The sequence below is a fragment of the Anoplolepis gracilipes genome, chromosome 7 (genome assembly GCF_047496725.1).
Source record: "Anoplolepis gracilipes chromosome 7, ASM4749672v1, whole genome shotgun sequence".
Classification (NCBI taxonomy): Eukaryota; Metazoa; Arthropoda; class Insecta; order Hymenoptera; family Formicidae; genus Anoplolepis; species Anoplolepis gracilipes.
In genome coordinates this window covers 14,230,230-14,244,563 of record NC_132976.1, presented here as the reverse complement: position 1 = coordinate 14,244,563, position 14,334 = coordinate 14,230,230, and the positions used below count along the sequence as shown (strand labels likewise).

At 32.0% G+C, this 14,334-nt stretch overlaps 1 protein-coding gene across 16 annotated transcripts in view; it reads right to left on the bottom strand.

Annotated features, from left to right (window-relative positions):
- The window catches only part of LOC140668221 (glutamate-gated chloride channel-like), a 185,448-nt gene that overhangs the window by 24,927 nt on the left and 146,187 nt on the right, over positions 1-14,334 (bottom strand). For 12 of the 16 annotated variants that reach the window (XM_072897031.1, XM_072897033.1, XM_072897034.1 and 9 more), the window contains 3 exons: positions 10,591-10,673; positions 10,333-10,473; positions 443-532 (listed from right to left, as the gene is read on the bottom strand). In XM_072897031.1, coding sequence (XP_072753132.1) covers positions 443-532; positions 10,333-10,473; positions 10,591-10,673 — 314 coding nt within the window. The remainder of the gene's footprint in view (positions 1-442; positions 533-10,332; positions 10,474-10,590; positions 10,674-14,334) is intronic. The other 4 variants (XM_072897037.1, XM_072897036.1, XM_072897044.1 and 1 more) reach the window with 1 other exon arrangement.

The following is a 14,334-nucleotide window of genomic DNA, read 5'->3' as shown; positions in this document are numbered from 1 at the left end:
TTAATGTTAATATTTACAATATTTTTCTATTGTAAAACATTTAATGTACATATATATTGTATATAAACATATTGGTATATAGTTGTATATATAAAAATATATTCTTCTAGTATTCCTTTTCTAAAGACTTGTAATGAAATATACAATTAAAGTATAATACGTATCAGGCAGTAAATTATTGTTTTAGTATTTGTACGGTCTAACTATAAATTTGGCAACACTTGTATGGTGTCCAATGTCTACAGTTTTCTGAGCGGCAATTTTATAGCACTACCGCAAATTGATATACTATATAGAAAGCAGCATAGATCATCTACTTAAGATGTCTTGGCATCACGAATTTTGGTAAGCTTGGTCCTGTCTCTCTCTCCCTCTCATTATATAATACTTCTTCATTGTACATACGTATTACACTTGTCAAAGAGATAGATGTGATTTTTACCTTGCTCTTCAAACCTGCGCTGGCATAGCGAACACTTAAATTTTCCAAAATCATCCAACTCGTCCTCATCGACCATAATTTGTCCGTCAGCTGCAACAGAATACCCCACGATCTTTCTTTCCTATCTTTTTCTATTTTTTCCGCATTTGTCTACTACTTTTGTGGTTTCTTTCAAAAAGAGATAAATTTTCACAAAGTTAAGAAGTATATTTGATTTATATCTAATATAATATCTCTATTTTATTCAGTAATTGTAAGAGCTTACGCTTCTCGCTCAAAATAGATTTTACAATTTACGCTTTATTTCAAATCGTCATTTTTTTCTGTAATAATTTTTCTGTAATAATTTTTATAATGGATAATAATAATAATAATAATACATGTATATATATAAAGGTGTTTCATTTTTATTTACCCAGGCAAATATCTCGAGAAATATGGGAAATATGAAAAAATTTGAGACAAAAGTTGTATGGTTTCAAAGAAGACAAGTCACCGCTTCTGTTTTTCAAAGTATACCACGCGGAGGTTATCCGGTCGGATTTATACCTCTTTTGTGTGAGTGTATGTGCATGCGCGTGCATGCACAAGTGTATGCTTTTTGTTCGTGTGTTTTTTTGTAACAACTGTTCAAAAGTACCATCATCCTGAACGATACGTAAATATAATCTTTTTTTGAAAGCGTCAATGGTTTTCCTTAGTAAACAACTTCCGTGTTGTACACTTCGAGTAATGCTAATACCGGTAGTACTGTTAATTTCAAGCCTTATAATTCGAAAAGTATTTAATGAAATAATATTTTATTGTAATATTTTAGAAAGTTCTCGAGGTAAGCTATAAGAAAATGCAATGAAAAATGGGAGATTCCGTTTAAGAAATTAAGGATAATCTTTGTGCGACCTTTAAACAATTATTCAAGATTAAATCAGTGTCACCATCTTATATCCCCTTCAAAACCATACAACTTTTGTCTGAAACATTTTTTCGTATTTTCCATATTTTTCGAGATAATTGTCTGGAAAAATTAAAATAAGACATCCTGTATATATAAGAGAATAAAGCATTACAAAGAGAACTAAACATTAATTTAGAAGAAATATGTGTGTGTAATATAGTTTAAATTAAGATAAAAAGAAGTTGCAATTACGTTGCGATTTTATAACACAAAATTTGTTAAAGTTTGAAAAAATAATTAATTAAAAAAATCAGATAATTCTGTATTTTAAGATCGATTTGTTCTCCATTCTTATTAAATCGCGCAAACACAAATTTTGTCTATTTATACATAATTATATTTTTATTTTATATTTATATTTTCTTATAGTATAAGCTGTTGATGTTCAATTTGTCTTATAAATAAATTAATCCTACAAACAATTGCGTTTTATTGTTATTTTGATTAGTAGAGCAAGCATAACTCGCTTTCCGCCATGGTTGAGTTATTTAGGGCAAGATATTGAATATTAATCAATCAAGACTTTTTTAGACAGTAGATTAAATTATTTATGATAAATTAATTTATATTTTTCATTTATGTTTATTTATAAAGATACTATTTATTCTTAATATAATTAAAAATTTGCAATACAATATATGATAATGCTCATAAATTGTTAATAGAGTGCGAGCATTCTTTTTATAGGTACATATATTCCATAATAGGTATATACGTGGCTCAGATGCCAAGTGGTACAAGTTGTGTTTGAGAAATAAGTATTTTTGTGTTCACTTTTACTAGCAATATAAAGTTTATAAATATACATAGAAATGATTTAATTATGCACTGTAATTGAATTTGAAAACAGACGAATCAGTTATGCTGATTGATGATAAATCGTATTGTTTATACATTAAATCTATCAAATACTTTAAAATCGAGTTTAGATAGACTTCTATCACTTGTCACTCATTTAAACCATTTATATATATATATATATATATATATATATATATATTGTGTACATATATATACATATAGCGCCGCGATATGTTCAATGCTTCTATACAGTTTAATGCTTCAAAGTTAAAAGTATCTCGCCGCTAGAAAAACAACCAAGAAGCAATCTAAAATTATTGCTTTCTAGCAAATTTTACATACATAAATCCTAATTTCTAGATTAGCAAAAGCCACCGAATAAAAGTTTATAATATTACAATTAAATGCAATTCTATTTTTATCGCACGGCAGCAAAATGACGTGCAATGAGCTTCGTAATTTCTTCAAATTTGTTCGCACGCGCGCGATAGCTGTCAACACCGCAGTGATAAACAGATCGATTATAAGTGCGAGAAGGCAAAGAGAAAACATCCTGCAAAAACGCGATAATAATCATTACAAGAAAAAAAGATCACCCTAAAAACAAACCACGGCGGGTTTAGTTGAAAAGCGAGACAGGATCCAAGGTTGCCAATATGCATCTTCTAAGACAATCTAAGAAATCTATTTTTGTACACTCGCCAGAACACAAATACTACGATGTTAACTAACAAATGGGAAAAGAAACAATAGATCATTGCTATGTCACATATTCTATGTATATACATATGTATATGCTACTATATTATTTTGTACATAATCTTACACATATATACTTATGACAAAGAAGAACAATTTACCATCTTATATAAAAAATATATAAAGAAAAAAGTTTCTCTTTCCAAGGAAAGTTTCAAATCGGTAAACTATTTAAAAATTAAATAATTTAAAACAAGTGTTTTTTTAAATAAAAGTAGCAATTATATATTATATGACTCATTTTATACCGCATTTTATACATATACATAGTGTATACAAAAAGTTTCTGAACCGACTTTTCGGACATATTAACAGCGCTATTTTTCGAACTATTAAACTAAACTCGATAGAACATCATCCTCTGCAATAAACAAATTTCAAACAATTAACCTTATATCTATATAGCAAAATGAATCGTGTGATTTTGTTATGTTTTCATGTTGATATCATGATTTTAGAATATAGAACACCATGTTACAATTAAGTTTTGTATTAAACTCGGAAAAAGTGCAGACAGAAATATTTACGATTATGCAAGTTATGTTCGGTGATAAATAAATTGTACTACGAACTACTATTCGAATAGTTTGCATAATTTCGCGACAATCACGAATCTTTTCGTCTTATCATTTTTGCGTCTTCTAACAATTTACAATCATCACAAAACCATACAATACTATTCAAATACAGTGCAACTTAGTAGTACAATTCATAACTTCATCACTGAACGCAATTTGTATCACTTGTTTCGAGTTCAATACAAAACTTAATTGTAGTAGTAGTTTCTTCATTTTTAAATATTGTGACATAGACAACGAACAACATATCATAAGACTACTGTTTTAGTCTATAACAGAGAGGTAATTGTTAGAAATTTGTATATGTAGAGGAAGATCTATGCTACTGATTGTGAGTTTTATAATAGTCCAAGAAATAGTAGTACTAGTACGAAAAATCAGTTCAAAACTTTTTATACACGCCATGTATATATTCTGTACATATATATTTAATATATATCTGTTAACTTAATTAAAAAATTTATGATTATTCATAAAAAATCGAGAGAGCAAATCTTGCGCAAAAAAATCTGGATGTTAAAAAAAATGCTTTTGTCTACTTATTATTAATAAAAAAAATAAAAACATAAAAAATGTGATATTGAAAAATCAGTTACGCATTTAAAAGCATTAGTAAATTAAGCGTTTTATAAAGCAAGGTAAAAAGAACAAGAACTATATATGCTAATAGTTTTTGTTGTTAAGCTAACAGCCATGCATGCAGTTTTCATTTTGTTATGAATAAAGGATACTTTATAAATCATCAACAACATTAATCATTTTCCGAAAAATACATTAAATTAAATAATAAGACATTAATGAAAATAAAACTAAAATTAAAAGAGAAAGGTTTATAAGTCCCGATTTCAATCTCCTCTAGATTGCAAATTATCAGAAACTATTTCTTAAGTCAGACACTAATTCAGCTGTTTTCAGCCTGGATATGTTCAATGTAATCGTTACCTGTTTAAACATAGAAATTCATATTTGTAGAAATTTTGTGTAGTATGACAGAATTTGCCTGAAAATTGTGGATATTATATTGGAAAATCATGAACACATTATAATAAAAAATCATTTTTATGCACAAAATTGATGATGACAGTAAAATATTAGATAGATAATATACACATATCTGGTCACAAAATTGTAAAAAATGATTGCTTTTCATCGCACTGAATTTATAAGATGCAAAAAAATGTAAATTCGATTTTGATATCTTAGGAGATTATGTGCTGGCCTAGTTTCCCGACATACTTTAATACGCGTACTACTGACCAATCATAGCCACTCTTTAAAGGAATGACTATAATTCCTTTAAAGAATGGCTATGATTGGCTAGTATAATATTTAACACGTGTATCGATATACTAATTGTAAGATTATAGTTGGATTAGAGGCTCTAAGAATCGGAAATGCATTTTTTTTTCTCTTCTCTTCCTCTCCGTTTTCCATTATCTATTATTTTAATTACAAACTTTAGATAAGTAATTAGGTACTCGAGAGTAGTTGGAAATATATTTTTAGTATTTTTTGTTTAAAATTTTTAGAACTAACAGAGAAGGAAGAGAAAAAATAGACATATTATGTTTCCTCGATTTTATGATGTTTATACATATGTTTTGATGGGACTTTCGTTTCAGGCGTGTAGCGTAACGGTTGCGGTGTGTGGATTTTGAGAGGTTTCAGGTGTGATTAAAAGAGTGAAGGAGTGATTGAGTAAAGAATGAGAAAGAGCAGGCGAGACTGAGGCTGAGTGAGAGTGGCGAGGGAAGAAGGGTGGAAGGTTATGGTGGGAAAGCAGTATACAAGTAAGTGGTTAAAAGAAAGGTTAGAGAGTGGGTCTGTGAACACATAGTAGGTAGACAACGGCACGGTGTGAGAGGTGGCGATAGCTGGTAGCGGTGTGAAAGAGGAAACGGGTAAGTATTAGCTGATAAGCTTAAGTGGATGAGCATGCGGTGAGGAGCGTTGACAGCAATAGGAGGAAAAAAGAGATTCGGGCAAGAAAATATGGAAGGGAAGATGAGTATGGGGAAGAAGAGGATGTTGGGAAAAATGAATAGAGGGAGAAGCGGGAGTTTGGATATGGGGGTGCTGGAGGATATGGTAAAAAAGAAGAGAGAGATTATGGAGGGGGGGGGGCGAGCAAGGGGGAAAATGCCAATGAAAATGATACAATATTTAAGAAAAGCCAAATAACGCAGAGATCTCCAATCAAGGCGGGAAAGGGAGAGGGAGAGGAGGAAAGCAGGCTAGAGGTTATGCTGCGCAATGATGTTAGAGTCGAGGGGGGCATGGAGCAGACTAGAAGAAGGTATGGAGGGCATAAGAAGGAAGATGGAGAAAATGAAAAGGAGGGAGGAATTATGGAAGGCGGAGAGGGAAAAGTTGTTGAAGAGAATGAAAGCAATAGAGAAAAAAGTAAAAAATAGGGAAAGAGAGGGGAGCGGGGAAGGCATGGATAAGTTAGAGGAGAAGATCAAGGATTTGGAATTAAGAAAGAATGTAGGCTTATTGGAGAGAAAGAAGGGGGCGATAACATTGATGGAAGAGAGAATGAGGGAGATGGAGAGAAGGATGGAAAGGAGAGAAAGGGAGGAGAGAAGAAGAAATATAGTGGTGAAAGAGTTGAAGGTAGAGAAGGGAAAAAAGAGAAAGGGGTGGAAAGACTGATGAGATAGAAGTGAAAGTTGGAATAGAAGAAGTGAGGAGGATTAGGACTAATAGAGAGGAATGGGGGGAGATGGTAGTGGTGAAACTAGGAAATGAGGAGAAGAGCAGAGTTTTGGAAAGGAAGGATAAGCTTAGAGGCGGAAAAGTTTGGCTCACAGAGAATCTGACGTGGAGGGGGGGGGAAGAAAGTCGAGGTGGTTATTGCAAGAAGTAGCAAGGGAGAAGGAGCTTAGAGGAAATAAAGTATGGGTAGGGAAAGATAGAATTGTAATTAACGGAAAATGGTGGTTTTGGGACGAAGGGAAACAAGTTTTAGTACACAGAGAAGGGAAGGTAAAGGATAGAGAAAGTGACAAAAAGATCAGAGAGGAGGAAGGGGTGTTGGGGCGGCTAGAGAGGAGGAGATAGGAAAGACAGAGATATGTTAGAGGTTAAAAGGCAAATGGTAGAAAGGAGAGAGGCAGATATGGATGGGGGGAAATAAGGAGGTGAAAGATAAGGGAGGGTCGCAGGGGAAGATTAAGAGGGAGTACAGGGTAGTTTTTTGAAATGTGGCGGGTATAAGAAATAAGGGGAAGGACTTCTGGAGGGAGAAAAGGAAATGGGATGTTATGTTCTTTTGTGAAACATGGATAGATGAGAAGGGATAGGAAAAAATAAGGGGTTCGTTGCCGAAAAATTATAGGTGGGAGGTACAGTTGGCAACCCAAGTAGCACATAAACGTTTCTTATTGGTGCTTGACGATTAAAAAATATTGGATACGTTTACAAAACGTTTATAAAACAAACATGTGCTACCTGGAAAGGAGAGATAGCGGGAGAGGGAGAACGAAGGGAGGTATGTTGGTGGGAATTAGGAAAGGGATTGAAGTGAGGAGGTGGTTGGAAGATATGGATGGGATAGTTGGGGTGGAGGTGATGTAGGAGAGTGAAAGATGGAGGTTGGTGGGAATATATGTAAACGGAGACATGTAAGCGAAATTAGAGTTTTTGAGAGGATGGATGGAGGAAGGCGAGGAGATATTAAAACGATGATAGGGGAAGATTTTAATGCTAGGACGGGGGAAGAGGGAGGGGGTATAGTGGAAGAAGGTTGGGAGAGAGAAGGAAGAACCAGAAGGTCAAAAGACAAGAAGATAAATAAGGAGGGGAGAGTATTGTTAGAAAGGATAGAGGAGTTAGATTGGGAGATATTCAATGGAGGGGTTGAAGAAGATGAGAAAAGGGAGTGGACTTTTACGGGCGCAAGGGAGGAGTCAGTGATAGATTACGTGATGGGGTAAGTGAAAGATAAGATAGAAAAGTTGGAGGTAGAAGAGAGGGTGGACTCGGATCACCACTTCATAGTAGTGAGTATTAGAGAGGAGCAAGAACTAGGCGAGAGAGGGGGGGTAATAGAAAAGGAAAATGGGTGTGGTTGGAGGAGAGAAGGAAGGAATTTAAAGAGGCTTTAAGGAAGATATCAGTAGGAGATAAGAGTGTGGAGGAGAAATGGGAGGTGATGAGAAGGAAGGTAAAGGGTTTTGGAGGAGGGGCGGTAAGTCGTCAGGGAGGGAGGAGAGGAGCAGAGGCTGATGGGATGAAGTATGTGAGGAGGGCAAAAAGAAGGTGAGACGGGAATTAAGAAAATAGAAAAGAGGAGAGGGGGAAGGCAAGGCTTATAGGGAGGAGAAGGGAAGATATAAGAAATTGATAGAAAGGAACAAGAGGGAAAAAAATGAGGTGGGAGAGGGAAATACGGCAGATAAAAAAGGAGAGTCAGGTGTGGGAAGTGGTGAGGAAGGAGAGAAGGAAATGGAAAGGCATAAATGAGGGAATATTAGAGTGCTTTTAGGAGGGGTAGACAAAAGGGTTGTGAGGGGGAAATGGGAAAGTAGGAGCGAGGATGGTGGAGGAAGGTATAACAATCAATGAGATAAAGGAGGTAATAAGGAGGATGAAAGATAAGAAAGCAGCGGGAGTGGATACCAATGGAGGCATGGAAGTATGGAGGGAGGGGATATTAGATTGGGTATGGAGAACTTGTAACAGGATATGGAGGGGGGAGGAGTGGATAAAGAAGTGGAGTGAGGGAATAATTGAAGAAGGGGGACGGGAGCAAAGTAACAAATTATAGAGGGGTAACGCTAACACCGACACTGTATAAAAATATACGCGTCGACACTGGCTGAGAGAGGAGGTAGAGAGGAAAGGGATGATGCCACAGAACCAAGCGGGGTTCAGAAGGGGGTAGGAACGATGGACAACATCTATGCGTTGAATTACTTGATAAATAAGCAAACAAGCAAGACGGGAGGAAATATGGTAGCGTTCTTTATTGACCTAAGAGCTGCATTCGATTCGGTGAATAGAAGCCTAGTAATTAAGGCATTGAGGGAAAGGAAGGTTAGAGAGGGGCTGGTGGTTAGATGTGAGGACATAATAAGGGAAACGAGGAACAGAGTAAGAGTAGGAGAGGTATTAGGGTCGAGCTTTTGGACGGGAAGGGGAGTAAGACAGGGATGCCCCCTGAGCCCGTATTTATTTAATATTTTGATCGCGGATTTAGAGGAGGAGCTGAAGAAGGGTAGATGAGAGGGTGTAAGATTAAAGGGGAAAAAGGTCTACTCGTTGGCATACGCAGACGATATAGCCTTAATGGCAGAAGAAGAGGGAGGGATAAGAAGTATGATGGAGAGAGTGAAAAGATATTTGGATAAAAAGGGACTGGAACTTAACGTGGAGAAGTCGAAACTGATGAGGTTTAGGAGAGGAGAAGGGAGGGAAAAAAAGGTCAGCTGGCGATGAAAGGGGAGGGTGGTACAGAAGATAAAGACACTCACATATTTGGGATACACGCTCCAAAAGAATAGAGGGCAGGAAGCGCATGTAAGAGAGAGGGTCAAAAGGGGGGCAGCGGTAATGGGGGCGGTATGGGGACTAGGGAAGAGGAGGTTTAAGGGAGGTTGGGTAAGGAGATTGTGGTTATTTGATTAGTTGGTTTGGTTGGTGGTTGAGTACGGGGTGGAAATTTGGCGGTGGAGGGAGAGGGAGAAGGTGGAAAGATGAGGATCCATATGCTCCTATGAGATTTTTTCATAGGAATTAAGTAAGTATATATTGTAATAGGAAAAAGTTAAATAAAAGTATGATAAACCTTCTTGGTAATAGCTGAAGGTATATCCGATATTTTATTTTTTTTTATTGTATGTACGATATTCAGGTGAGTTATTTAGTATTACAAAATAATCACAAATACGAATTTCTATGTTTAAACAGGAAACGGTTTAAACAGGAACGATAATATTAAACATGTCGGTTTAGCACTTGAAAACAGTGTTTTATGTATTAAAAAATAGTATTTCTGATAATTTATACATAATAAAATTCGAAGGAAGCCGGAATTGGGGTTTATGGACTTTTTTCTTTTTTAAAATTTAGTTAGCTGTCAAAAGATTGATTAAGATTATTATATTTAAATGATTAACAATTCAGAAATTTAAAAAATTAAATTTTACACTATACAATACTAGATATTGATTTTTAATAAAATCTATATCTATATAATTTATAAATTTAGAAAGAAGACAAAATAAAATGAATAAAGTTTTAAAAATACTTTTTGTAATATTTGTGTGTGTTGAATTAATTGGTCCAATGACAAAGCATTGCTAATAGAGATAATGATAAGTTTCCTCATAAATGTCAAGTAAAAGATTTGAAAAACGCAATAATTCATCAAATCATGATTTGATCTTTAAATGCAGACATATTGCATTTGTTATATATATATAATACATAAATTTATTTTTAGAATAGAATCGTCGAAAGAGCAAGTATAATCTATAAAAACGCAATTATATATATATATTTTGACCGTTTCTATAAAATTCTAACATTTTTATGTAAAAAATTTTTGCAATAACGGATTATAGACAAATGAAAGAATGGCATAAAAAGTAAAATTTTATATAATCTACTATTTAATAATCTATAAAAAGATAAATATATAATAAAACATTATATTATTAGAATATTATATTATAAAATATTATTTTCATAGAGCGAAATTAAAAAAATTATTTTTTAAAAATTTGCGTTTATCATTTTAAATAGCACATTCTTTTTCTAATGAAATGATAACAGAAGCAATTTTTACTCACCTCTCCAGCTCACTTTGATCGGACATGTGATTGTCTGATTTTTAATGAGATATGCATTTAGTGATGTTAAGCTTGGACTTGTTCGTAACGTACCCTCGTCGTTTTTCCATACGTACGTAATCGCTGTCTGTTCATAAGATACTAAAAAAAGGAAATTTAGATTTTATTTAACTTTCTCATGCATTACATGCTTAAAAAATATAATTATTCTTTTATACTATTTATCGTCAAAAGTTATATTTTAAACGTGATACTTACTGCTCTCTATCGCAAATGAACACAATGGGTCATCAAAGGGGAAGATATTAAGGCTACCCTGACAGGATATGATAAGATGACGCCTGTAAAACAATAGTCATCTATTTACATAAGTTCAAAATAAATTAAAAATGTCGAATTAAGTAATACTGACTCCAAGTTATCTGGAAAAATTCCGCAAACAAATTTTTTAAAGTATTTGCAATAATGTTAAATATTTATAAAGAAGGTAAACACTTTATGGAATCAGCTTCATTTTGAGATATATTTTGCAAAATAAAATTCTAAATGATTTACACTTTAAATCGCATGGGCCTTCTAATTACTGTAAGTTATTAATTTTTTCTTGTTAGTCTACATATCTTCTAATGATTCAGTATATCCTTTTATTGTTAGTAGCCTAGTTTACATACTTTTTAATAAACCTATCAATAACTTTGATATTCATATTTTATCAAGACATGACATTCTTATTGTTAGTAACTTTTAATACAGTTTAGCCGATTTTTTATTCGAAAATTAACAATTAACGCTCGAGAAAGTAGTTCGTATAATCAAATATTAATATGTATCAATATATAAGATACATCTCTATATGTTTTCTTATTTTTATATAATCTCTGTCCATACACGAAAAATATTAAGAATAATTGAAAAATAATTAAAAGAATAATTTTTGCACTATTTTTTAAAGAAAAAGTAAAAGTGAAAAAAGAAAAATTACTAATATTTTAAATTATATATTCATATAAAATTATATATGGACATTTTTTTTTACTTTCTCAAATGCTTCAAAAATAATGAAAAAATTATATTATATTCTTTTTATTATTTTTCTTGTATATACGAACAGAGATTATACAAAAGAAAGAAAACACATAATTGATATATTTTATATATAAATACATTTATACATATATTTATAATTATGAGCATTTTTTCCCGCAAGTAAATAAACAATATATTTTCTGTGTTCAAAACAGAAACTTTGACAACATGTCAGTTAAATACTTAAATATTTTCTTTAATCTAATCAGACTTTAAATTAGTTTGAGAAAAAAGACTAAAATTAAGTTTTTATTACAATGTTTATAAGGTGTAACCATGTAAAAAAGTTTAACATAAAGATATAAGAGAAAGAAAACATATATAGACATATTTAACCCTCAGTTCCTAGGTTGGGTCTGACAGACCCGGCACCTTTTTTCTCTTACCTGTAACTCTGTACTAAGAGGGATGGGGGGTATGGGCTAGGGGGGGGGGAAACTTTGGCATACCCCCTACCACTCTGACACCCAAGCCGACTCGGTCCAGCCCCAGCTGCTGAGCAGTGTGTATAGAAAAAAAAGTTACGGGTCTCACGGACCCAGTCTAGGAAAAACGTTGCAAAAAGTGTAGTGTGCCGAAAATTAAAATACAGGTAACTATTGCTTGAAATGATTATTTTGTTAATTAAAATGTTTCACTCTATAACAAATTATATATATATATATATATATATATATATATATATATATATTATAGATATATATATCCGGGAAAAAAAGTCCATATAAAATTGGCCACATATAGAAATATTGTTTGGGGTCTGATTTTTTATTTTTTATATAATTAAATGTAATATTTATAAAATATAACATTTTTATAAATAAATAACTTGTTTATAATTAACGAATGATCGTTTTTCTTGATGAAAAACAATAAAAAGGCTCATTTTATTCACTATATCACTATATACGTAGTGTAGGTATACAAATACAAAGAAAAATCATATTATAGAGCGAAAAATTATAAATATATATATATTTAATTTTTATAAATATATATATATTTATAATTATATATATATATATAAATATATATATATATTTATATATATATATATATATATATATATATATAATTATAAATATATATATATTTATAAAAATTAAATACAGCCTTAAAGTACAACTCAAGACCTTTCGTTTGCCCACTAATAAAATTCTTTTATCTTGATTTGAAGTGGAGATATTTAATTTTGAAAAAAAAGTGTTTTTTTTTCAAAAATTACTTTCATATTTTTCAAAATATTTAACAAACTATTAAATTTGGAAAATTCTAAATTGGATATTCTTTTTCTTGAGATTCTGGTGTTCAATTTGGAAAAAAAATTTTTAATTCTACGTTAATTTGATTCCGAGATACAAGCGTTTGAATATCGCTCGGGTCCCACAGACCCAGTCTAGGACGTAAAATTCCGATAGTCTAGGAACTGAGGGTTAATACATAATAATACATATTAATATTTGATTATATAAACTTCTTTTCCAGGTGTCAATTGTTAATTTTCGAATAAAAGAATCACAACTAAACTCTATTAAAAGTTACTAACAATAAGAGTCATGCCTTGACAAAATATTAAAGTTATTGATGTTAGGTTCTATTAAAGGCTATCACACAATTTTAATAAATAATAAGCAATTATTTAATTTTATTGAACTCAAAACTTAATATATATAGGTGCAAATAGTGAAACAAGAGTGTATAGAGTGGCCCAGACACGCAATTGTTCATTGTAAGCAACAGTTGTCGTAAGATTCACAATATCTTTCAGTCCGAAAAATGATTGTTTGTAAACAACATTTTTGCAGACGCGAAAAATATATGAAGCATGAGTAACTGAATTGGAAATCAAACCCAAGATCTTTTGTTTTTTTGGCAACTGCTCTTATCATCTAAACTACTTGTCAGACCTCTTGCCTAATATCATTTTACATTCACAATCAGTAATAAAGCAAAACAAGTCAAATGTTGAGCAATAAAGGGTATAGCCGGATAAATAGGTAAATCTGTCCCCGCATGTATCAGGTCCATAAGTTGACACCAATGTAATTGGTTAAAATTATGTTAAATGTTTACCTCAAAATAGCATTTTTGTGGGAGTTATAGAGGGGATAAAAATCAAGAAAGAAATTTTTCTTGAAAATGACTGAACTAATTTTCATGAAAAAAATGTATGTTGTGGAGATCAATGAAATAATTGTTCAAAAAAATTAAAAAGTTTTCTGACAAAAAAAAATTAGTAAAAAAAATTTTTTAATATTTTTGAGTGACACTTACTATATTTTTACAAAAACCTTTTCGAATTATCTATTTTTACATATATTTTTGCCAAATAGATCAGAGTGGTGCAACAAGGTTAAAAAAAATAAAATTCATGAACACAACGCCGCGCTGTATCGTGTCACACAGCGCTGCGCAAACGGTTCCAGCGATGCCGAGTGAATTGAACTTTCTCTGCCAGCAATTTGATCACTCTGTTGCTAAATTCTGTTGTTTCTTTCTGCATCTCTTCTTTATTAAAAGAAAATATACATCTATGCTTGGCGCATTAGAAATCGGACACGTTTCTTTCTCATGCAATTTACTAAGCGTTTTACTAACCTTTTTGCTGTTAAATATTAATTTTTTTTTATTCTAACAAAACTTTCATAACAATTTTGAACGTAGGACTCATTAGTTGTGTACTTTTTTATTTCAGTTACTAATTCGTTGCAGTTACTAATAATGTTACACTATACTTGAAAAAAAAGAGCCATTCTCCAGAATATTTCCGAAAGTGAGCAATAAATTAGGAAAACAATTTAAAAACAAAATCATAACAATTAATTGCGTTCATGTACTGTATGTTTGTAAGCTATGAGCATTATAATTACAATCTGTATAATTATTACCTTTATAAAGATTGTTCTATATTTAAAG